The sequence below is a fragment of the Xenopus laevis genome, chromosome 1L (assembly GCF_017654675.1).
Source record: "Xenopus laevis strain J_2021 chromosome 1L, Xenopus_laevis_v10.1, whole genome shotgun sequence".
Lineage (NCBI taxonomy): Eukaryota > Metazoa > Chordata > Amphibia > Anura > Pipidae > Xenopus > Xenopus laevis.
Genome location: NC_054371.1, coordinates 35,162,541 through 35,188,881, shown reverse-complemented (window position 1 = coordinate 35,188,881; position 26,341 = coordinate 35,162,541). Strand labels below are relative to the sequence as shown.

The window sequence follows — 26,341 nt, the reverse complement described above, 5'->3', positions numbered from 1 at the left end:
CGGTAGCGGAGTTGTGCTACCGTTGCTTCGTCAGGCAAAGTGAAGTTGCGCTAGCGATACCTAATTTGCATACGGCGCAAAGTTAAAATATAAAGGACGTATATGCTGCAGCAACTACATTACACTACACAAGCCCAGGAAACCTTTAAAAAATAAAATAAAGGTGTTCTATTGCCCTACACATGTGCCCACTGTATCGTTGAGTTGCCATATGTTAGGAAATGTAGGGGGGAAGGAGGGTACCCCAAAAAAAGTACGCTATTTTTCATACTATCACCCTTAAAAAAGTCGCCAGCGTTTTTTCAGACTATTTCATCTATTTTTGGACAAACTTCTATCTATTGTATTGAACTTCGCCTGGTCTGACCTGGCGAAGTAAAGTCTGGCGCAAGAGGTAACGTTCAGTAAAATGCGCAAGTTAGTGAATTAGCGTAGTTACGTCCCTTCGCCATAGCGCAACTTCGCCTGGTGTAAGGGTGCGAAGTAGCGCTAGAGTAGGTCCACTTTGCTAGTGAATTTACACCAGCACCCGTTAGTAAATCGGCGAAGTAACGAAATGACGTCACGCTGGCGAATTTGCGCTAGCGTTAGCCACTTCACACTTTAGTAAATTTGTCCACATGATAGTTATATGAAATTCCCTGCTTGAGTTGTTAAATTTGTAAATGTGCCCTATGGTGTATTTATGCCGCTACATTGTAATCCTTATGGGAAAAGCCATGCATAAACATAACATAAATAATTCTTTATAAAGAAGTTAAAGCCATAAATTACAATAATATTCATTATCCTAATATAACATATATGTATATAAATAAACAATGTCCTGGGTATTTTTTTTATATATATTTTCTCTGTTATAATAAAACAGTATCTTGTACTTGATCCCACCTTATTGGAAACAAAACCGGCCTAATGGGTTTATTTTAAGTTTACATGATTTTCTAGTAGACTTAAGTTATGAAGATCCAAATTACGGAAAGATGTGTTATCCGGAAAATCCCAGGTCCCGAGCATTCTGGACAGCAGGTCCCATACCTATACATATGGGTATAGCTTGTATACAAACTGAAAAATATGAAACCCCCAAAATCCTAGAATTAAGAAGTAATAAGTCCACAACTTTCCCTAAAGTGATTTTTATGATACTAACTGCACCCTCTTCAGTACAGAAAAAATGAAACAAAGGCAGTAAGATGAGTAGTGATGGGTGAATTTGGGGTGCTTCACCGTAAAATTCGCAAATTTCCGGTGAAATTCGCGAAACGGCAAATAATTGGCGAAACGGCGCAAATGTCTCGTTTTTGACATCAGCGTCCTTTTTTGAACGTCCAAAAAAACAGGAATAGCGGGAATTCACCTTGAAGTCGCACATGGCGAATAAATTCGCCCAGTCCTAAAAAGTACACTTTATATGCATCTCCTGTCTGTACTTACACAGTCAGCCAGACAAGGACTGTGTTAACAGAACACTGACTTTGTCATGTAAACACAGTGACGGACTGTCACAATAATAACATGACCGGGAATCATGCACAGTGATTCCCAGCTGTCAACAGCAGGGTCTGGGTGGCACTCTGTTTATCCATATTATAGATTTTTAAAGCCTTCAGATCTTCAAAGCCTGAATGTCGATATATAAATATATATTTTTTCCACTGTTTCACTGCAGAGCCACATGGTCAAGGCTGCAGGCACATTGTGGGCATTATTAACCCTGTCTATGTCTCCCCAGATCACTCTAAACAAAGTGAAGGTGGAAGTTTGTTAACAGTAAGGTCAAATTCTGGCTGTGATGACAGCAAAAACTATTATGGAAGCCAGAGATACAAAACATCACTGAGGAAGAGCTTAGGTTATTGATTCTACTCTCCAAACTCTGCGGGCCCATTTATTAAACCTCAAATTTTTCTGGTCGAGTTTTTAAAGGTGAAAACTGAATATTTTAGAGGGAAAAAAACCCTCAAATTTTAAGAGATTTATTATACCCCAAAGCTGCTAAAAATCCGAATCCGCCATCTCAAACCTGTCGAGGTCACATAGAAGTCAATGGCAGATGTCCCTGAAGATGTTTCTGGATAATCTGATTAAGTCGAGGTGTTCGTCCGATTATCCGAAATAGTCAAGTTTCCGCTGCGACAATTCAATAATTTCGGAGTGTCAATCATACGATGCGAATTGACGCACATTTTTGTTGTGATGTGTTTCCACTCCAACTTTTAGAATTATTGATAAATGAGTAAATTCGTGAATGAATTAGGTCGACTTTGCTTTAATAAAAAAATGACAAACTCAAACGCTATTTTTTATATATATATATATATATATATATATATATATATATATATATATATATATATATATATATATATATATATATATATGACTTTTCTTACACTTCCCTATAAGCAGCAAGGTGCAAATGGATGCAGTATTTGGCAGAAGGCAATGCTGTTTTTGCCCAGTGGAGCAGTTTAAATGATAATGAAGACAGGTGCGTAATTGCTCTTTGTTTCCTGGGTTCCTTAGAAAACAAAGTTGAAACTCTGAAATAGATCTATAGGTATTGCCTTAGCTGGCAAATGTTTCTATAGCTTGTTGTCTCTCTCTGTAACTAGTGCCTAAAACATGAAATCTAGCAGATAATTAATACAAGAACTTGTTCATTTAAATTGTTTTCATACATTTGTACATAAGCAAAATTAGATTTGCTGTTTCTCAGCAGAAACATGATACCATTGGTTATACTTTGCACTTAAACAGTTAAACAACGAAGCTAAAAAGGAATATATTTACTCAACTCTTCAAAAGCAAGAGAACTGTTTAATAAGTATTCATAAACATTTCTCTACATGACACCAGAAAATCAGAATTGACTAATTAACATCAATCCGAAATGTGAAAATAGTGGACACTGCAAGTCTTTTTTAACTAGGGATGCACCGAATCCAGGATTTGGTTCGCGATTTAGCCAGGATTCTTCCTTTTTTCAGCAGGATTCGGATTCGGCTGAATTCTTCTGTCCAGCCGAACCGAATCCGAATCCTAATTTGCATATGCAAATTAGGGCGGGGAGGGAATTCATGTGACTTTTTGTCACAAAACAAGGAAGTAAACAATTTTTTTCCCTTCCCACCCCTAATTTGCATATGCAAATTAGGATTCGGATTCGGTATTCGGCCGAATCCTTCGTGAAGGATTCGGGGGTTCGGCCGAATCCAAAATAGTGGATTCGGTGCATCCCTATTTTTAACATACAGGTATTGGATCCATTATCCGGAATCCTGTTATCCAGAAATCTACGAAATATAGAAAGGCCGTCTCCTATAGACTCTATTTTATCCAAATAATCCCAATTTTTAAAAAAAATTTTCTTTTTCTCTGTAATAGTAAAACAGTAGCCTGTACTTGATCCCAACTAAGATACAATTCATCCTTATTGGAAGCAAGACCACCCTATAGGGTTTATTTTTAAAGTTGAAATGATTTTTTAGTAGATCTAAGGTATGAAGATCCAAATTATGGAAAGATACATTATCCAGAAAACCCAAGGTCCTGAGCAACAGGTCTGATACCTGTATTATGTGTGACTTCAACCTACCAAATCTGGGAAGAACAGACATTGTTTAACCCAAAACAATTAAGTCAAAGATAAAACCACACATACAGCTGGCCATAAACAATATGATCTGCTTGTTTAGTGAGGTTGGCCCCAGGCCATTGATTGAATTATAATGGATGCTTCAGTTGACACACTGATGTGGTTCCTTACCAACAGGATTTTCAGACCTACCCAAATGATTTCTGCCTGATTTTTCAACCAAATAGCTATCAAGGAGGGCAGTAGGGTTTATTTACTAACACAAAGATAGGCTGACTTACTGTAATAAAGCTGGACAGACATAGTAACATCTGTTAAGGTGGCCATAGACGCAGGGATGTGGACCCCAGGTCAATAATTAAAACATAATGGAGACCTAGAGTGACTCATCAGGAGCAATACACCAATGTGGTACTTTCAAGATGGGATTTTCTAATCTATCCGATGCATATCTGGATGAATTTTAGGACAGATATCCAAAAGGAAAATCACCATAAATCCCCATAAGGCCAATAAGTGGGCGACTTCATTTAGAGGGCAGCAGTAATAGGATCATGTATAGGATCCTGTTTGGCCACCTTTACACAAAGCACAGTTTCACAGTTGTTACATGAAGCCTTTCAAATGTGAGCTACATGAAGACAGGAATTTGTGATGGAAAAGTCTACTTTTTGCAGTGCCGCTTAGATTGCCATTGATATATAAAGATAATAAATGAAGCCTGTTCTTCATGGATCGTATCTTTCAGAAAATAACAGAAGTAGTCATTTCTCTTCTGTCTCCAGCTGCCTGCTAGCATAGATCAGACTTTCCATAGGATGCACCTAAAATATCTACTAAAGATCAAAAGATCACAGTACTTTTATACAAAGCACTGCACTGTAGCGTCAGAGAAGCTGGAAACATTGTGGATGTGTTTCTTTGCATGACAAGATTCAATTCAAAAACAGTACAGCATTTTTTTCTGTGACTAAGCTTCTATCACAGCCATGCTCCTTATATATAAACCTATTAAAATGTAAGTATCAATGCTCTTCCTGTTGAGTATTGGCATGAACCAATGAGCCATCCCGACAGGCATGCAAAGGCCCTCTTTATGATCCAGTCGTTGGCTGGAGGACTGAATGATTAGATCAGCTTCATTTGTCACAACATGTAGGCGACCAAATAAGGCCAGAGATCAACTTGAGTTAAAGAATTATCAAATGAAGGGATATTTATGTGTAGGATTATGGCCATGTGGGAAAAGAAAATATGAATGGAAATCCCAATGGATTAAAGCAGTATTAGTAGCTACTCTACACGTTGGGTTGGATTAGTGATGGGTGACTCCGGCCCATTTCGCTTCACCAAAAATTTGCCAAATGGCCAAAATTATGCCAAATGTAATTAAATCAATGGGTGTTTTTTCTCACCATTTTTTTATTATAAAAATACGTCTACGGGTATATTTTTGCGGTGAAACGTGGCAAAATATTTTGCTCCTCCCTAGTTAGGAAGAAAACCACCAAGCTGTTTTTGGACATGAAAACGTTGAAAATAAATTTATACTTGACCTGTTCATTAGAGTTTGAGTGTGAGCCATTTCTTATCTACGGTATATGTGTGTATAGATGATGTCCATTAAAGCAAATGATAGGTAGCACTGATAGATCTGCTGATTAAAAAACACCATTGGTAGTTATCCCACATGTTCCATAAGCCTAACCTATTATCTAGTAAGATAGCTTTTAATTTGAATTTGATATCCGTGAAATGACGAGGGGAGTTTAGGAATGTGCTTACATTTATTACGGTATGAATAATAAATAACTATGACATGTTTTTTAATTTATGTAAATATCGCCAATGTGTTTTTTTAATAAGAAAACTCAGTTTGAATATGAGTATTCCAACAATCGAATTCATATTCCCTGACTGGATAATATTCAAGCAATGATGTCATTTAAGAAAGGTCTGTGGTGTCCGTGGGCAGCCAGGGATTCATACAGGAGCACAGGAGAGATGCATATGGCCACTTGGACAGCACTGGCTAGAAGGAAGAACACAGTTATAAAGCAAGAGATTGAGTCAGACCTGAAACTGAAAGTCCTTTGGAAAGAATACTGCTTACACTGAGCCAATAAAGGGGGCAATTCAGAGGACATTTGCACTCAAATATCTCAACAAAGTTTACATACAATTACAAATATTGAATCTGTGCTAGTTTTTAATTTCCCTTTTTGCATTTAGGACACTTTCAAAATACACTTCCATAAAGTGGAAGGCTGAATTTCAGTGTTTCTTTTATCTTAACAACAAACACTGGCTTGAATGGGGTTTTTTTTTGTCACTATTAAACTTAGAGAAACTTCACATTCAAAGCATTTTTCTCTGCTACTAAACATAATTGTCCTTCTTGATAGATACTGAACAATTATGGGCTTTTAAGTTTTAATGTCTCGTTTGCAGCCTCGGAGGGGGAAAAAACACAAAATAGCGCTACAACTACTACATTTTTATTTCAAGTTCAACTGAGAAAATAAGGATTGAGACTCTTCCTTTCTTTCAAATGTTCTTAACGCTTGGCCGCTTAACACTGATTGACATATGACTCCAAGAGACAATGTGAAGAGCAAACCCGATTGGAGCAGTCGGGAAGGAAAATGAAATATGCAACGTCTTCAAATACAGACTACAGAACATGGGAGATGTTTTATTTGTGAAAACTGAGCTTTGTTTTAAGGTAGATTTTCCTGCTCACTCCTGGGAGTTTGTGAAAGGATTTGCATGTCTGTGATGGCAAGCCTTTGTTTATTGTTGCATTTTAGATGTGTAAGTGGTACTACAGAGTTTTGGCAAGCAACACCATGCCCCTTAGGATACCATATGGGCCATAAAAGGAATGTTTAAAGCATGTGATCTATTATATGTTTGCCTTCAATTTATTAAACTGAATTGCACATTTCAAAGATCTATGCTTTTTCTTTTAAGCCTAAATAACAATACAACCACATAATTATGTGAGAGGCAGGAAATTTAAAATGCAATAAGTCACGCGCAGATTGTAATAGGTTCTGAGACTCTTTAAACTTCTGCGTGCCCTTAAAAGCAACAAAATCATAATAAAAGAGCAACCAAACTCATTGGATTTGTCTTCTTAAGTTCAAAAGGTGAAAGTTAGTTTCTAAAAAAAGGGGGGTTTACACCACCTATACAGAATATTCCCCTCCGCATACTTTTTATTCAGTAATGTAATTCAAGGTGTGTCTCATACCTCCCAACATTTGCTGCACACATTGTTGTGGTGCAGCAAAGTTTTTTGCGACACTACTTTTAAAATACCACATCCAGTTAACATAAAGCACGCCTTTTTTACATGGTTGGAATGGCAACATCACAAGTCAAGAAGCACTAGGTGCACCAGCATTTCATGACAAACACCTATAAACCTATTTTATGACAGGCATAGCATCTCACAGTCACACATCTGTCTGACCAGCCATTAGCAGACCTCAACAAAACCTTCCCCCAATCTAGGTGGTCATTGTCTGCATTTTATATAAGGAAAAGAATAATGTCACAGTCTCATCTCAGGAGACTTTTGATGGGGCCTCTCAAAAAACAGAAACTCAATTAACCCAAGACTGTGGGATGGTGCCTGAAAATCAGGACTGTCCTGTGAAAAGCATGACAGTTCAAAAATATGGTGTCTTACAGTTATGGCACATGGTGTGTTTTCCATCAGAATGTTTCATCCAGTGGAGAAGTAGTCAGGACTTCCCTCTTGGTTCCCAGTAACTTCAGTTCGTATTAGCTGATACCTTAGCCGAGTGGTCCTCAACCAGTGGCTCATGAGCAACATGTTGCTCAATAACCCCTTGAATGTTGGTGGCCTCAAATCAGGTGCTTATTTTTGAATTCCAGACTTAGAGGCAAGCTTTGGTCATATAAAACCAGGTGTACTGCCAAACAGAGCCTCCTCTAGTCTGGCTGCCAGTCCATATAGGGGATACCCTACATCTAAATATTGCTCACGGGTAAAACAGGTTGGGGACCCCCGCCTTAGCCTGAAAGCATGAGCTAGAGCTAAATATGCCAGGTGGAGAAAACACCCATCAGCCATACAGAAAACATTTAGCCTCATCTTAGTAACAACCCATTTGATTAAGGAGTTTTTTGTTCGAGTCTCAGAAAAAGAAAAGCCTATTAGGTCATGCTGATAAAACAGTTTCTTACGGAATCATAAAGAAATTGTGATGCTTGCAAATTTTTTTAAGTATAAGTGTGTCCAAAACCAGCCATTTAAGACATAACAAGGGACTAATAAAAAAAACTTGCTGCTCCTCTCAAGTTATAAAAATGATAAGAGATGGAAATGAGTAGTAATGTTCCAGCACAATGCCGTTAATAGAGATATTGGCTACAGTTAACTTTTAGCATAATGCAGAAAATGACCTTCTAAGACATTTTGCAAGTGTCCTTTTTTTGGCTTTGTGAATCATTTGACTTTTTTGCAGCACTGCAGCTTTCTAGGGTTCATGACACTAGCAACCATGTATCTGTCTCACCATGTGTTTGTTATAATGTCACAATGACATATGGATATGGATGGACTTGGACAGATATCTAAATAATAAAAAGTAAACATCACAGTAATACCTAGTTGCATGATCCAATTGCATTCTGGTTGCTGGGAATTAAAGGACTTGGCTTGTATTACTACAAATAGTACAAAAAAAGCTCAGGAAGGAAGGCCGGATTCACACGAGTGACAATCTCACATAACATGATCCTTTAAGATGTAGCTTTCTTTGGTGATGAGCATGCTATGTTATGTCTCCATTAAGCATCTGGTGCCTGAAATGAGCAATGTAGGCAAACAATGCCTTTGATGACATGAATGTTTCTCATTTTTTTACTAAACAAAACTCAGCCAAACTCCCATCCATGATTTTGCCTTATTTATCATGAAAATAATGTAAATAAATCGGATTGGGAAAAAACTGGATAAAATCGAGTGGAAAACCGAATCGTACATTTTTTTCTAACTTTTCTCCCAAATCGCTCAATTTTTTCGGGTTGAGTATTCTGTATATTTATTGCCAAACGATCTGTATATCAGTTAAGCAAAACTAACTTTACAAAATATACTGGTAACAAGAAAGAACCTTCCTTGGTGGTGCATCTGGGCCAGAATGACGTCTATTTTATTTTTTATTTTTAGTACCCCCTCCCCATCTAAAGTTTTTTGCTCTATCCTTTGAAGTGTTTGATATTCTTCCTTCACATGACATGAGTTAATGCACATTCACACCTTAAAATAAGTGCAACTCAGGCCATACAGCTAATAAGTTGACAATTACGAGGGAAAAGAAAATTTCTGCAAGTAACAAGCAGACTCTTGCCAATTTTTAAGTCTAATTTACAAACACAGCTCAGTGCACATCGCTGAAGAAGGATACAATCATTGCACATAATCACACAGTTCTATTGTGGGCTCCAAAATCCACATGTGGACGCAATTAAAGGGATACTGTCATGGGAATTTTTTTTTTTTTTTTTTTAAATTCAAAATAAATCAGTCAATAGTGCTGCTCCAGGAGAATTCTGCACTGAAATCCATTTCTCAAAAGAGCAAACAGATTTTTTTATATTCAATTTTGAAATCTGACATGGGGCTAGACATATTGTCAATTTCCCAGCTGCCCCAAGACATGTGACTTGTGCTCTGATAAACTTAAATCACTCTTTACTGCTGTACTGCAAGTTGGAGTGATATAACCCCCTCCCTCCCCCCCCCCGCAACCAAACAAAAGAACAATGGGAAGATAACCAGATAACAGCTCCCTAACACAAGATAACAGCTGCCTGGTAGATCTAAGAACAGCACTCAATAGTAAAAACCCATGTCCCACTGAGACACATTCAGTAACATTGAGAAGGAAAAACAGCAGCCTGCCAGAAAGCATTTCTCGCCTAAAGTGCAGGCACAAGTCACATGACCAGGGGCAGCTGGGAAATTGACAAAATGTCTAGCCCCATGTCAGATTTCAAAATTGAATATAAAAAAATCTGTTTGCTCTTTTGAGAAATGGGTTTCAGTGCAGAATTCTGCCGGAGCAGCACTATTAACTGATTCATTTTGAATCACTTCCCATGACAGCATCCCTTTAAACTGGGATTATTGGGAAAAAAAAACCTGCATCATGGGAAAGAAAGAAGGTGCATTTGAAAATGCACTTTGCACAATATACTTGTGGTTAAGTATGTTATAGAATTGTTAATTCTCAGCAACTTTTAATTGCGCCTTCATTTTTATTTTTTTAATATTTTTTTTAATTATTTGCCTTCTTATGACCTCTTTTCAGGTTTCAAATAGGGGTCACTGACCCCATCGAAAAAAAAATTCTGAATAAGGCTACACATTTTTCATTACTATTTTTTATTACTCACCTTTTTATTCAGACCCTCTCCTATTCATATTCCAGTCTCTCTTACTCAAATTAATGCATGGTTACATGGCAATTTGGACCCTGGCAACCAGATTGCTGAAACTGAAAACTGGAGAGCTGATGAATAAAAATCAAAATAACTAAAAAAACACAAAAAAAATATGATAGCCAATTGCAAATCATCTACATTATACTAAAAGTTAATTTAAAGGTGAACACCCCCCTTTAGTTGTTAGAACTGCAGTGAATACCCAATAGGTAAAACGTTAAGCCCCCATCTACATTAGTGCAGTGAAGCATCATGCTAATACTGTACAACTGGGAAGGGGGTGGGTTTGGCCATGAGAAAACCTCACAATTTAAAACTAAATGGTAATTATCCAAGAAAGATTTAAACTTCAAGGGCAGGCATCCATTTTCCACCTCAATAACATTGTTATCAATTTAATATTCATGATCTATTTGAATATTTAATGACACTGATGCATTAACGATATGGAAGCATCGTACGTGGTGCTCATCCCTATATATTTCTCAGTCCCCCGGCTGAGCTAAATGATATGAACTGTGGCTCTTCTGAACTATTAGAGCTATAGAAAAGGGACTATGGGATTGGGGGGGGGTCATGATTAATCTTACACAGAATACTGTCACTTTGATAAAACATAGGACACTACACACAAATTGCTCATTAGTCTTACACAATGCTGAGTTTCTCTATAGCAAGAAACAACACAAATGTTTAGATAAACATAGCCATGTAATGAAGCTGCATATCACACGTGTCTATTGAGCATGCTACAGAGTGCGGCAATCATGAGATTTACCAACAGAAGACTGTGCTGTTTACTATTAATGAGCACTTGGTACTAAATTTCATGCCATTCCAATTAAATTGCTGCACTGTATAATGATACAGACTATAGACTGAGAGCGTGCCTGCAGCATAATGAGCTAGCATATCTATGTACTTATAATAAGCCATCTACTCGGTGGAAGAATGCTCGCTGATAATACACAGATATTTAGTCCAATTGTAAATACAGTCTACATGCCTTTGCACAACGCTGCTTGCCAGAAATAGAAAGGGGGAAATGCGTTTAACAAATCACGGTTTGTCCTGCGAGCTATCGGCAAGTTTTTCCATCTCCCAGCAACCAGGAGAAACACTTGGCAGCGGATATTATTGTTCCTGGTGGAATCTTATATGAGCTTGCAAGAGCGAGCATTATGTTGCAATAATTTGCCCTCCATCTGTAACTTGATAATTAGCACACTGACGATGCCGCCACATTATTGCAAAACTTGGCACACTATTCCTTTGGAGAAGGTAAAACAAATTCGCACTAATTATTCCTGGGTTTTTGTCGAGGCGTAAAGAAATGAGCATGAACGCGGTTTCAGACTTGTTACATGAACAGGTCCAGAAAAAAAAAAAACTAAATCCCAAAGTCCTTGCTTTTGGAGGAAAAAATAAGTCACAGGAGAGAAAGCATTTGCATTTCTGACACAAGAACCGTACTGTGAACAAAGGATTTCGACTTGAGCTCTGCATTGCTGGAGGGCCCTGCCATGCAATCGATTTGTAACGTACCAGGGAAAGCAAGTACTGAGGAAATTAAAGTAATAGTGTCTTACGCTGAAGGTCAACACTTCTGGATGCCGACACGGTGGATGCCGATTGGTTCTGCATTGCATTCCGCATTTTAAAGGCAATCTAATTAGTGTTTGTTCTGAATAATAGTATAATTGATAAGGATCGTTAATCATTTTAAAATGACAAAGTGTCTATGTAAGAGAAAACCTGTGATTTTCAGTGGAAAGGAGGTTCTCCCCCAAGAGACACATTCAACTGAGATCAAAAGCTTTATGGCGGCTTCAAGGTAAGACATCAAAACAGAAGTTGTATTCACACACTGAAAATCCCTTCAGCTAAGGCTTTCGGTAGCTTGTTGGCCATGCATTCAGAATAGAGACGCAGCAGAAAAAAAAACTTTCCTGCTTTATGTTTAAAAAAATATATCAACAAGTGTATATTTGGCAGCCTAGAAGAAATATGAAAACATTTCATTGTATGGCCGAAACTCAGGTTCATGTATTCAATGAGAAGGGGATACACAAGTCCAGAGACAGACAGAAGACTTTCTTTTGATGGTTAGATACTTTGAGGCTATATCTAGAGGAGAAAGTATCAGCTGAGATCTTCCCTGGCACTGTACAGGGGACATTCATAAATTGCTGAGGAAATTTCCATAGTGCCTCCTCACTGACTTAAGTCCAGCGCTAAGCCTTTTACACAAATGTGGAAGACATCACTTGATATTTGGTAGTATAGTCTATCAATATTAGTAATTCTATGTCAGCAATGGCAACACAGGAACTCACCAACCAGCATGCCCAGAAGTCAAATTGTTGCTTAGTAACATAGTAAGTTAGGTTGAAAAAAGACACATACCCATCAAGTTCAACCTTTTAAGCCTATATATACTGTATGCTTACTTTCACTTTTGAATCTGCTATTTATTATACATCATACAGTGTCATTGTGTTGTCTGATCTACATCCAACCAGGAGCCTTCTAGCCATTGTTCATCTACAGCAGTGATCCCCAACCAGCCAACCAACATGTTGCTCTCCAACCCCTTGGATGTTGCGCCCAGTGACCTCAAACCAGGTGCTTGTTTTTGAATTGCAGGCTTGGAGGCAAGTTGTGGTTGTATTATGACCAAAAAGAGTCTCCTCTACACTGCTAGTCCACATAGGGACTACCAAATAGGCAATAATATCCTTTATTTGGCAGCCCCAGGAACTTTTTTCTTGCTTGTATTGCTCCCAAACTCTTTTTACATTTGAATGTGGATCAGTAGTAAAAAAAAAAAATGTTGGGGACCCCTAATCTACAACTTCAAGTACTGATATCAGTAACAAAAATAGTTCAACCATCTTGTCGTTGAAGCACAATGTCCAGAATCTCTAACAACCTTTGGTTGTTGGTAAGATGTTGGAAGTTTTAGTTCAATAACAGTTTACCTGGGCCAGATTAAATTCAGTGAGAAAAAGGTGTATCATGTGAAAACTCACAGAGGAGATTCAATTTGAAATGTAATTCAATTCAGAAAAACTTATCTCACGGTTTATCATGTGAAAATTCTATAGAAGTCTGGAACTGAATTTGGGGAAGAGTTTTTATCTCCTCAAACTGAATCTTGTCCATGAGTTTTTATGTGATAAACAGTGAGAAAAAAAGGTTTTTCACGTGGAAAGTCATGGATATTATTCAAATTGAGATGCAATTAAATTCAGAAAAATGTGTCTCATGCTTTATAATGTGAAAACTCTATAGAAATCCATGGGAAAAAAACTGGAACTGAAGTAGGAGAAAAGTTAACTTTTTCACACTGAATCGAATCTGCCTCATTGTTCTGCACCCTAACCTTGTGGTTACTTTTTTACATAATGTGTCAGTTATTTACGACAACAATCTTACAGTCCAGGATTATATTAAAATGAAGTCTGTGGAGCTCAAGGGCTGGCTACAGGCTATTAAATTGCATTGAAGTGTTGCATCTGTCCTGTGCCAAAAACATCCCTGCTAATGACTCCTGGCCAGTTCTTCGCGCACAAGAAAATACTGCAATTTTACTTAACTGTCTTAAGTAAAGTGGTATTCACATTCCACTTGTTCAGTGATAAACAAATGAGGATTGTTTATGAATTCAGTATCAGCTGCTACATTCCATCCAGGAATAAAAAGGCATTCAAAGCCTCCTAATGGCTCCTGGTGGTGCCCTTTCATCACAGACAAAGGAACACATAAAAGCATCAGGATAAGGTCAACACTACCTTCTATTTACATCACAATACTCTGTTTGTGCTATATAGGACAGCAGATGCCTGCACCTTTTTACCTTGGAGGGGTATCTAGAATTAGGATCTGATTGTTATCAGAATTGAAGGCAAGAGAGTTGAAGGGCCCATAACTCAAGATGAAGATACAGGTGAGTCATTCAGGTCCTTCCCTTTTCTGTTGGAAATGCTAATAAATCCTAACCCCAGCTACTACTGATTACAGCACAACCACCTTAGGGTACATTCTTTCTTTTTCTTCCATAACCCTTGTGACCTCTCTGTCCTTGGTGTGGAATTTAGATAAGGAGTGTTCTTGTATTGGTGATGCACTAATTTTTTGATAATCACAGAGAGGGGACACTTGTTGAAGGTGGGGGATTCATTAAAGCTATTATTACATTCAAACGAAACAACACACAAAGTTCTTATAACTTAATTCTGGAAAGAGTTATTTTCCCAGGAAAACACATTGACAGGCCCATTGCTGACTGCTTTGACATTAAATAAATCCAAAAACAAGCAATTTGGCTCTGTCAGGTTGGTTTTTGAAAGCCAGAACTATTGATCCTATGATCTCAGTTGTGGTTAAACGGTGGTTTTAGGACATTATAAAATGTGATGCACATGGCCATTTTGCATTTAAATTCTAGTTGAATCTTTTGTTAGGCTTCAGTTAACATTTCCATCAATAATAGCTAATCGTTTCATTTCAAATTCAATCAAAAAAAAAAATTCAAGGGAGAGAAAGACTCTAGTGAAAACACATATCAGAAGGCTACATTTACATTATGATGAATGGCATAACATGTTTTCTACTGTAAGTGCTGAATGAGTCCCTAGAATGGAGCACAGGCATGGCTTGAGTAGTGTGCAGTGTAAACAGCTATAATGAAAAAGCTCTTAAAGTTCCAAGTAGTGCAATTATGCTCTCCTTCGTTCCCTTGAGAATGAAGGTAAAAAAGTCTATTCCCAAGATAAACAGAAATTACGGCTAAAATGCATGCAGTGCCAATACTTTACAGTACTGTGTTAGTAATTTTCGACAAAACGGGAGTTCAGTTCCTGTGCCGGTTCCTGTAGTGACTTCTTGTAACCTTGGGCAAGTCACTTAGGGGCATATTTATCAAAGGTCGAAGGTCGAAGTTAAAAAAAACTTAGAATTCAAAAAGACCAATCAAATGGAGGTCGAAGTTTTTTTGGGGTTGTGGGCCGAATTCAGCCTACTTTGAATCGTACGATCGTACTTCGAATCATACGACTGTACCTCGATCGTACTTCGATTCGTCCTTCGATCTCCCAAACTCCCCCAATTGTCTCCATACAGGTTCTAGGAGGTCCCCCACAGGCTAAAACAGCACTTTGTCAGCTTTTAGGTGGCGAATGGTCAAAATCGAAGTTTTAAAGAGACGGTATATCAAAAAAATTCGAATCGAATCGAAGTATGACTATTCCCTAGTCGAAGTACACAAAAAATAGCTTGAAATTCAAAGTTTTTCACTTCGAAACTTCACCTCGACCTTTGACAAATCTGCCCCTTAATCTCCCAGTGCCTCAGGTCACAAAGTCTTTGTTGTTTGAGAAGTATATTACTGTAGAAACCTTTGCACTGAACTTTATAAAATTAGGGGAATTATATATTAAGAAACAATGATATTATGACACTATCATATGAAAGTCTTGAAAATCATATATGTTTAAGGTATTTGTTTCCCAAGGCTTCACGTGAATCTGAGCCCTATCTGATGCTACATTACTGTAAGTTTTAGGTGCTTGGAATGGCTATAAAAATTGAGCTAGCACTACATGCTTCATGAATATTTACTTTACTGAGATATAGCAGACTATTTGAACACAATGGCCTTATTTCTTGCAAGCTTCTACTTCACTTTTAGTATTGTATTGTACTATATCCCTTTCCTCTTACTCACTGGATTAAAATGGCAAAGGGGATGTAAACAGTGCCTCCTGAGATCTGAGACCACCTCTGTTCTAAATGTTTTGGTTACCTTCCAAAAATCCTGAAATGTACCAGGCCACTCCAATTCAAAGACAGATGGTTTCACTCATCTCTGAATACTAGATACAGTTATGAATGGATTTTAAAAGGCTTTATGAGGCTAAATTGGCACTGCGGTTATTCTGCTATGTGTTCTGGGGTTATTATACTTATTATACATGGAATTTGTACTGTGTATATAATATATAATTTGTTATGGGGCATCATATATGGAAAGAATCTTAGGAGAAAATGTCTGTAATCAGGGTCAGACAGGGGTGTGGAAGGCCCAGTGGGGCTACTAACTCAGGGGCCCCCCACACCCCCTCAAGGGCCTCCGCCCACTCGCTTACCCACTGCAAGCCCGTTCCTCCCTTCCCCCGCACTTATCCTTCTTTTGCTGGAGTGAGGGCTGCGGGGAAGTGACTGCACAGGAGGGAAGATGCCAACAGAGCAGCCAGTGGGGATTGGGTCTGGGTTGGCATGGTCCACAAAGGCCTGGATTTTTTCCCAGTGCCCCTCCGGCCCAGCCTGACCCTGTCTGTAATTAGCCCCCTCCTGCCCCCCCCAAAAAAAATCCCTCTGCCTATGGATACAATAAAACAAACACACATTTATCAGATATCATGAAGGTACCAGTGCAACTGAAGAGCATTCCAGCTAGACGTAGAGCGAGGATTTTAATCCTTTTCAAAACTCATTTCAAAAGTCATGTTCATAAAGGAGCAGCATGCTCTGGGTTTCCTTTTGATACTTTTATTTATCAGCTGAAGCTCGCAATTAAAGAATCAAACTGAAATATTATAAATTATGAGCAGCATGATGGAAACTATTTTTTAATCTGAGCGCCAGGCTGATGCTGAATTATTTAATATAAAAATAAAAGTATTATTCCAGCTAACAAGGTGATAAAAATAGAGCAGCATTCCAACCTGACTTGTGTGTTATTTTATTAAAAGTCTAATCAAGCATTTAACAAACCCCTTTATTAGTTGGAATATTAAAATTAATTCTTCGAGAGAAGAATTGTTACGTTCACTGGTATCTAGCTGTCAAGAAACGCCACTGAGGGGCATGTGTTTCAACTCAGCTTAATGCAGTGGTTGCCAGACTTTTTGGGCTCAAGGTCCCCATGGAAAACCATTGACGTCATAACAGATATGCCATATCATTGGTGTATCAACCATTCAGCCATTGTCCCAAAAATATCTAGGACAGTAACCTGTATTGCCCTTCTAGCTGTATTTTCAGGGGTATCAGGAACATCACTTACTTATCTATTAAAATTCTAGATCGTGATTTTCTTAAATCTTGTCAAAAGAAATCAGCTAAAAAAATAATAGCAACTTTTTAAAATTGATCAAACACTAATCATAGCAAATAAAAAAAAAATCAGAAACTCAACACCTAAAACCTGGTTAGTTGCCATAAAAGTCAATGGTTTGTTTTTTTTTACTTTACTTCACGACAAAAAGCTTGACTTGAATTAATTCATTTTGAGACCTTAATAAATATGAAAATCACTACAAACTGCAAAATCATGTGTTTTTGTAACTCGAATATTCACATTTTAATAAATATGCTACTAATTGTGTTTTGTGTTAAACTTCATCCACTGTCACTTCTCCAGTCCTCCCAGAGAGGTGTCAGTCTGACAGTTTGGGAAACTATGGCTTAAAGGGATAGTTATAAATCTTGAAAACAGATTGTTTTGTTTTATAGCTACTTAATTGAACACAGGTAGCCCCATGGTTGTACCTGTAAGAACCACCTAGTGCTTTGCAGAGGATCCTAATAAACCATCATTAGATTTTCCCACACAGTCATTCCTTGCTTACAACCAATCACAATAAATCTTTCAGAATTCTTTCTATTTAATTTCACCTAAACCTGAGACCCTCTATCTGTTGATAAACTACAACCCTCACATCCCAAATAATATTTCAGAATGTGAATTTGAAACAAACATCATCACGTACAGCAACATACAGTACAGAACAGGCTTCTAATAAAATATTCTTTGTTTTGTTAATGAGGTTGTGTAGTCAGCAGTTTCACAAACATAAAATATGGATGAGCAAGATTATCATACATAATCATCATTTCATGAGTAAATGTCAATGTTGCTTTGGAACATATGACAAATAGAAATGTAAGATTATGAGTGATCTTCTATTCTTTGCACCTCCTTTAAATAAAATATGTCAGGAAAAAGTATCATTTAATGGGCTACATTCAATTCAGAGAGAAAAAGGTTTATCATGTGAAAACTCATGGACAAGATTCAATCTGAGATGATCATGGTTTAAACTGAAAAAATATATTAAAGTTTATGGGAAAACACTGGAAATGAATTTGGAGAAAAAAAATTCTCCTCCAATTGAATCTCCTCCATGAGTTTTCACATGATAAACCATGAGATAACATTTCTCACTAAAATTAATCTGGCCCATTATTGGTTAAAGTTAAACATTTTTGGACAGATTTTCCCTTTTTACTGACAGAAATGACCCTTTGTTTTATATTAGAACCGAACAGCTTGTGTCATTTCAGTCTGCCGGGTTACATGGAAGACAGCAACAACAAAAAAAAATCAGATGGTGTGTAACATAATGCAAATTTGATCTAATCCAGCAAAATCAGGCAGATAAGCCGCTTCCATTCAACCCTCTGATACCGCTTAATTTACCCAAACATTTGTTTCATTAATTTTTCATTACGAATGGGCACACTTAAAGTCTGCGATAAGCAAGCACGAAGAAGGGTAAGGGAATTGGCTGCGAAGATATAAATATTAACACAAGACCATTTCTAATAATCCTTTCTAATTCTTTACTTGTTCTACATAAAGGGCCAGATTCAATTCAGTAAGAAAAAGTGATCTCATGGTTTATTATGTGAAAACTCATGGAGGAGAATTTTTTTTTCTCCAAATTCAGTTCCAGTTTTTTCCCATAAAATTATCATGTGATGAATCTTGAAATCAGTTTTTCTGAATTGATTTGCATCTCAGATTTAATATCATTCATGAGTTTTCCTCACTCAGTTGAATCTGGACCAAAAAGGGATAAGCGGTATTTTTGTAGGCTGGTTTCTAAAAGCAGTTGAAACACCCCATATGCCATTGAAAACATTACACTCCATCACTGCACATGGATATTAGTGACACCTTTAAAAAAAAAAACACTTGAAAATAAGGGATTATGAACCTCAAATAGGATAATACTCCAGATTTTTATGGAATTTGCATACAATAGATAGAAGTCAGGTGCTAAAGCTTGCCATATATTCTAATTGTCATTGATACTCACACATCAGGCTGCACATTTTTGTCCAAAGACAATGATGGCCTGACTGTACTGGTACTCATTCCTGAGCCAGTTTAAGGAGATGTGCAGTTTCAGGTTAACTGTTGACCCAATACACTTACTGATGATGCCATCGGCTCTCTGTTGTGTTTCATGAATGTTGAAGTAATGACACCAGAACTTGATCTCCCTGTCCAGCCTTTAGCATATGAATGATTGCTTGAAAGAACTAAGAAAGTATTTTTACATTCTCAAGATGGCAGTAACATTTCTTTGCAATCTATAAATTCAGAGGAGGCAACATGGCAGATCTCTACATGCAGACTGAGCTCTGTTTTATTTTATTTATCATTAAAAGGTGAACAAAATCCCTGATTATTAGAATTTATTTATTAGAATGCAATTTGGGCTTTTCCCCTAGTCACGTAAAAATTTCCATCCCTGTACAGAAATGTTCATATATACATCTATAGTCAGATGTTTAAAAATTTAGTTTTGGCTAAACGTTCCATTGAAAAACGTACTTGCGGGAAGAGTTATCTGTCTTTTTTAGAAGCTGTAGGCAAATACTTCACATGAAAACAATTTATAACACGAAGAGTAAGACAGATCCTTGCTAATGATAGTCAAAAACCAGACTCTTATCTTTACGCCCCCTCCCCAAATGGAATTTCTAGGAATACCAAGGCAGATGTCCTGTCACGAATTGCAATGGCCTGCAGCTATGTAGTGGAGCCACGCCTGGAAAGTAATTTAAAAGCAAGGCACACCTGTTTTAATATAAATAAAAAGCCTTAAAATAATTAGCTTATTTGAGAATTTGACACAGTGTTACCCTTTATAGCATATAGACCATTAATGACTCACTTAAAAAGTTAAAGACTTTCTTTAAATGAAAATAATATATATATATATGTGTGTATATATATATATATATATATATATATATATATATATACCTATAAGTTAAGTCCCCTTTGTGTAATTTCCCTGATTCTACAACCACTTGGATGCAGTCTCTACACAAGGTTCTCTACTGGAGCTACTATTACTTCATAGGTTTTATATCAATTTAAAGTAAGTTTTTAGGCTAAAAATGCCACTGCCACCTCCCAATGATTGCAATGCCTGAAAACATCTGAACATTCTCATTATAAACCCTTTGGGTCACCATCATTGGCTAAAATATAGTGGCAGAAAAAAGGCTCCTGGGGTTATGTAATAAAAGATGCAAAGTTTTGTAATGGTCTAATCGCCTACAGCAACCAATCAGAATGTAGCATTTACTGGTCACCGCCAAACTTAGTGATTTTTATTACATATGGGGGAATTTGTCTTTATAAACCATTGAGAAAAGACATAGCTACAGCAGACAATGGTTGTATGTGTTTCATCCATTATCATAGAATGTGTATGTACAGTAAGTTCTTGTGAAGGCAATCAATAGAAAGGTTCACATTGTTGTTGATTAGATGTTTCATTCTAGCATCTGGCTATTTAATCTTTTGGACTTTAATACATACAGATATGGGATCTGTTATCCAGAATGCTTAAGATCTGGGTATTGGATCTCCATACCTTTAGTCTGCTTTAAAAAAAACTTTTAGGGGGTTATTTATCAAGCTCCGAATTTATCTCAGTATTTCTAATATCCAACTCCGATCAACTCCGAATGCCTGAATGGATCTTATTTATGAAGAAAGAAGCCCGAAAAAAATAGGGTCGGGGCAAACTTCAGAGCTTTCCCCCAAAAACTCTGAATTGTTCTGAGTTTTTCACAAAAACTAAGTTTTTTCAGAGTTTTCTGAGTTTTTTGCGCGGGAAAACCCTGAAATCATCGGATATCGGTACGGACATTAGCACAGACACTGAGACCTTCCCCATTGACTTATACAGGGCCTCGAGAGCTATTAGATGCCAGGGTTTTGGATTCAGAGTTTTTAGACCATCGGACTTTAATAAATCTCAAAAAAATCATAGTTTTTTTTTTTTGCCCCAAAAACTACGAATCATTCTAGGTTTGGATATTTGGAGCTTAATAAATTACCCCCTAAAACTTAAAAAGAACCCAAGCATTTTGCCACCAACATGGAGCCATGCAGCTTAGTTACCATCAAGTGTTATTACAGAGAAAAAAATAAATCATTAAAAAAATCTGAATTATTTGATTCTATGCGAAATGTCTTCTTATAATTCGGAGCTTTCTGAATGTCTGGTTACCGGATAATAGATCCTATATCTTATTATATACACGCACATACTCAAAGGCTTTCAACACTTTACACTTAATTCCATTGCAGATATTATTTTAATTTTTATTTTTTGATGTTTCAGATAGCAATGGAGTCAATATTCCATTCTACTATCTGTTACGATACTCTGTATTGTGGAGTACTGTCTCACAATGAAAACTGAAATCTGAACAGTTATTATTCACAAATTGATTGATTACTGATTATATATATATATATATATATATATATATATATATATATATATATATATATATATATATATACACACACATACATACATTCTCTTAGAATAATATTATAATAATAAAATTCAGCGTTCATAAAACCTAATTCTAACTAAGCCTCTGAAATCTCTGGGCTTATATTTTCTTTCCCAGGAAAAAATGAATTTGCTTTTATCCATCATTTTTGCATCAACAGCAGATCGTGAAGTTTTATGAAGACATTAAGCCACTTATGAATCCTTTAAGAAAGGATTTAGCCCCAATTCTTATTAACAAAGCTGCTGTCATTTGAACGTCAGAAGCATCATTTTTTTGTTGTTTTCTTCCCCTGTTCCATAAAATCTTTTCTAAATTATCATAAAGTGATACCATTGCACATGGAGTGTAAGCCTCTGTGGAACAGATGCATGTGATTGTGTGTAGAGTACAGGATAGAACCTAGCAAGATCCTTTGTTGATGTAGTGAACCCACTACCACCCCCAACCCCCAGCATCCTGAAGGAAGGTTTCCATAAAGACGTACATGTGAGATATAAGAATGCAAGAATGAAAAAACACATATAATGTAAAAATACTGCCTAAAGTAATATATTACTATGGGAGGCAAGTAGTCTCCCCTTGGCAACTTTAATTTTTTTTAAATGTAAATTCTGTAATTTTATTTCACTAGCTATGTGGCCCTGCTCCAAGCTCAAAAATGTAGTGTAGGGAGAGTACAATAATGGGGCATCATTGGGTCCAATGTCAAATGTAATACAGATACTCTCTTCAGGTAGATGTTAAGAAACCACATTAAATATCTTGACCCCCTCTGGGACATCACAGTGACATACTTTGTCCTGCTTTGATGATGAAGTACTCCTTAAAGGAGAACTAAACCATCCCAATACAAAAAGACCGTAACCTACTACCCTAGATAGTCCCCTCATCCTGCTTCTCCCCCACATAGTTCCTTACCCCTGAAAGTGGTATTGATATAGAGTAAGTGCAACTGGGGGAAAAAGGAAGGGGGACTATCTAGGGAAGTAGGTAGGGGCTTTTCTTATTGGGGGGGTTTAGTTCTCCTTTAAGTGACATCCTGTCAGTCTGACCCTATATCATTTATATTTTATTTATAAAGATATGGAACTGTAATCTGGAATTTTTGCACCAGGATACTGGGTTTTTCCATAACTTGGTATTTAATGTCTAAGCCCTAAAAAAAAATGTAAGCATTAATAAAACTACAGATAAGCATTAATAAAACTAAAACAGTTGTAAATAATAACCATGGACTTTTCTATCAATAGCATTATATACTATTATATAATAGTATAAATGGGCTAATTCACTGATGCAGCTCATCCAAAGTACAATACTATTTCATTGCACAATTTTTTTTAACAAAGTAATATGTTTTTTCCCCAACAATGTCACTGTATTCGAGGGCACATATTATTTCCCCAGATTTTGTGTTGAAATGCTGTCACTTAGTCAGTTGCAACTATTGACACCATCCACTAAGGCTGCCCTAAAATTGCTGGGAGGTCCAGGTCTATGGTAATTCCAGGTTTATCATTGTGTGCCCATTTTGCAAAGGCGTGTGTACCTTTCTGAATAGCATCAGTGCATGCTAAACTGAGTGGTCATAAACAAACCCTTATATTTTATTAAAGACAAACAGCCAGTCAAGCTAAAATTAACAAGTTTCTGGATACTAGAACCCAGTAAATTTATCTCATACCTATGTCTATCCAAATTTTTACCAGTTTTCCAAAAGGCCATGACCGCAAACACAACAAGCCATGGAAACATTCAATATTTTGAAGCATCTTCCTTTGAAGAACTTAACAAAGCAATTAACTTGCTCCAGAACTTTAGTAAATTAGACCAATGTTTTTATTGTTCAATAAAAAATAGCACTTTATTCATCAATTGTGCACAGCATTTGCAAGTACAGCAGATTTATTTATTTCTTTTTTTGAGTAACAATAAAATCTCTGGAACGTTTCATAAATACTTGAGTTTTCATGGCAAATTCAAGTGGAAACGTGGGAGGTGATATATTTATATATTTATAAATGATCTTTCAAATGTTACACATGAAATCAGCAGAAATGCTTTTCCCCCTATATACAAAGCGCAAATGGAAATGAATAAAGAAATGCATAGAGATTCAGTTATACGCCCTGGTATTGGGCTTAGAGAAGTAATAAATCTGTACAGAGAAAACAAAAATATAAAGAAAGAAGGAAGGAAAAAAAAAAAGAACTTTTGATAATACTTGATACCGTGAGAGTGATCTATCAAACTCCCTGATTATATAGTGGCCTTTCTGGCCCTATTCTCTTTCAAGTTATGGGCTAATGTGGTCCAAAAGGCATCAATAAACATACAGAGCACAAAATGATGAATTGCATTCGGGAGCAGGGCTTATTAAAGACTCTTTCAGCATACAAAAGAAATATTGATCAAAACAATTAGAAAAACTATGTTCATTAAACACAAGTAGGAAACCATTAAATGAGGCAGTTATCACTTCCAACTTGAGCAAGCATTAAGGCTAAAGTGCAAGTGAATGGTTATACTGAATTAATAGACATTTGCCGATATTCGTGTAAATGTTTCCATATCGTAACTCCGCACAGGAACCCGCAATTGCTCTGCTGTACTGTGCTTACCAGGGCAGCAGAAGGTGCAAATCAAAATTAGCCAACCCCATACGTGGCTTATCAAAAGCTCTATGGAGATATGAAACATTCGTCACTTATATCAGTGAATGCCAACGCGTCAAATAAAGGGCACATGTCCATAGTTTAGCCTTGTGAGAGTCAAGGTGCAATATTTTGAAAAAAAAACCTGCCATTTTGAACTTTATTTGGCATCTCTTTTGGAAAGGATTCATCATATTTACAACTAACAAAGTTGATATCATTTTTAATTATTAAAAATATACCAAATAGAAATTTATTTAAAAATACTTCAGAGAAGCTCTTCTTTACCACTATGGTAAATAACATTATGGATAATTTGGAGTAATCCAAGGTATGCACGTGCCATCCTGCCATTAAAAACCGGGGAAATATTATTGTCCAATTGTCAAATCGCAAGAGAAAATGTGCAAAACAATGTGACGATTGTTTACGAAACTTTAAGGAATATTGCACAACCCTTGAGAGACCTCCCTTTTAAGTTTTCTGTTCATGTTTACAAATGCTCTAAGGTAAAATCGAGGAAAAACGGCACAACTGAAATGTACAGTATATTGTGACCAAACGAAACCTGTCATTCTCAGCTACAGTAATGTTTAAAAAAGACGACCTATGGTTTGTGTCATAATATGTGTGAAAACAAAATTCTGTGTATAGTTAGCTATTGCTAGAATGCAGTACTGAGTTCTTTAAATTTAGCAAGGCAAAAAAGTTCCTTAAAATATTAATAAAGTATCTGTGTTTTCATTGCGTAGGCATGCAGACCTTCAGACGACACATTTCTTCATAGCCTTTGAGTTAAAGCTTTTTAAAATCGTTTTTTGTTTTATTTATGTATAATAAATATTCATCTTTATATAATAAATATACCTTTTATTGGCTTAAGAAAATAAAACGTTCCTTCTTAATTTGTTTGTCATTTTCGAAGCTTTCCTTCGCTTTCAAGTCCAAATTTTGCAAGCGAAAATTGAATACATAACATTGAACAGACCATTGGAAACAGAGTACAGTTGAGAAATCACACAAGATATAAGCATTCAGAGAAAGTAAGGACGGGTCAGTAGAACCATTTATACATACAGCATACCTTTCGATTGCAAACTTTTACCATACGATGAATTCCTTAGGTATTCCACAGTCTTGCTTTTTGTGAAATTCCATTTTGTTATAAGGCAAGTAAAAACTAGGATTTATAAAAAGTTTTGTGTTTGTTTGTTTACGTCTTTAAATGTATATATAAATGGTTTTCAAGGCTCTCCAGAGTTTTCCGATGCGACTTCAGGCTTCTTTCATAAATTTTTTTTAGGCAGCAGAGTCAATCTATTTACATTTATTTAGAGTAACTCTGTAAGTAAAATTGTCCCACAATCCCATTTCTCTAGCTCTTTAAGACAGATATTTCTCAAGATCGCAGCTGAGGATCACAGGACGGGTGTGCAGCGACCTGTGGATAAATAGAGGTCTTTCAGTTTCAAGTTTAATTATCCCTCAGTGACTGAGGATTTACAGAATGATAAGAAAATTATAAACACCTTCAAAATATTGTTTCCTCCCGGTGAATATATATTTTTGGACTTAGCAAAAACATAAAAGGATCTCACCAAATGAAACTATGGCTATTTTGCTCTGTTTTGGTTCTGAAGGGCATACAGCGGCAGAAATGACCAGCCAAAGCTAGAACAATTTCATAAAACAGTTGACGTTTACAAAATAAAAGTTGCCATTGCTAGCAGTGATTGTCTGTAAACAAGCCCAGTATGCTGACTGAGTTCAATATATACACATACTATAAATGAAACGTGCCAAAGCCCTGATAGTCCACATTTAAGAAGTTTTATTCAACAAAAAGTCAACATTTTTGTCTGTGAATGTATGATTTCTAAGGAACTAGTGCTATCTTTAGACAATCTGTGCTATCTGGGCCTTGATGGAATAGACACTATAGCTGATGAAAACATTTATATTTATACTATAGGTATAGGAA

The 26,341-nt window shown here is 36.6% G+C and overlaps 1 protein-coding gene across 4 annotated transcripts in view; it reads right to left on the bottom strand.

Annotated features, from left to right (window-relative positions):
- The window catches only part of pcdh7.L (protocadherin 7 L homeolog), a 525,496-nt gene that overhangs the window by 473,993 nt on the left and 25,162 nt on the right, over positions 1 to 26,341 (bottom strand). Inside the window, exon 2 of one of the 4 annotated variants that reach the window (XM_041584200.1) lies at positions 23,543 to 25,801. The exons of 2 other annotated variants lie outside the window; for them this stretch is intronic. In XM_041584200.1, the coding sequence (XP_041440134.1) occupies positions 25,760 to 25,801 (42 nt within the window). In that variant the 3' untranslated portion in view covers positions 23,543 to 25,759. 4 annotated transcript variants of the gene reach the window in all.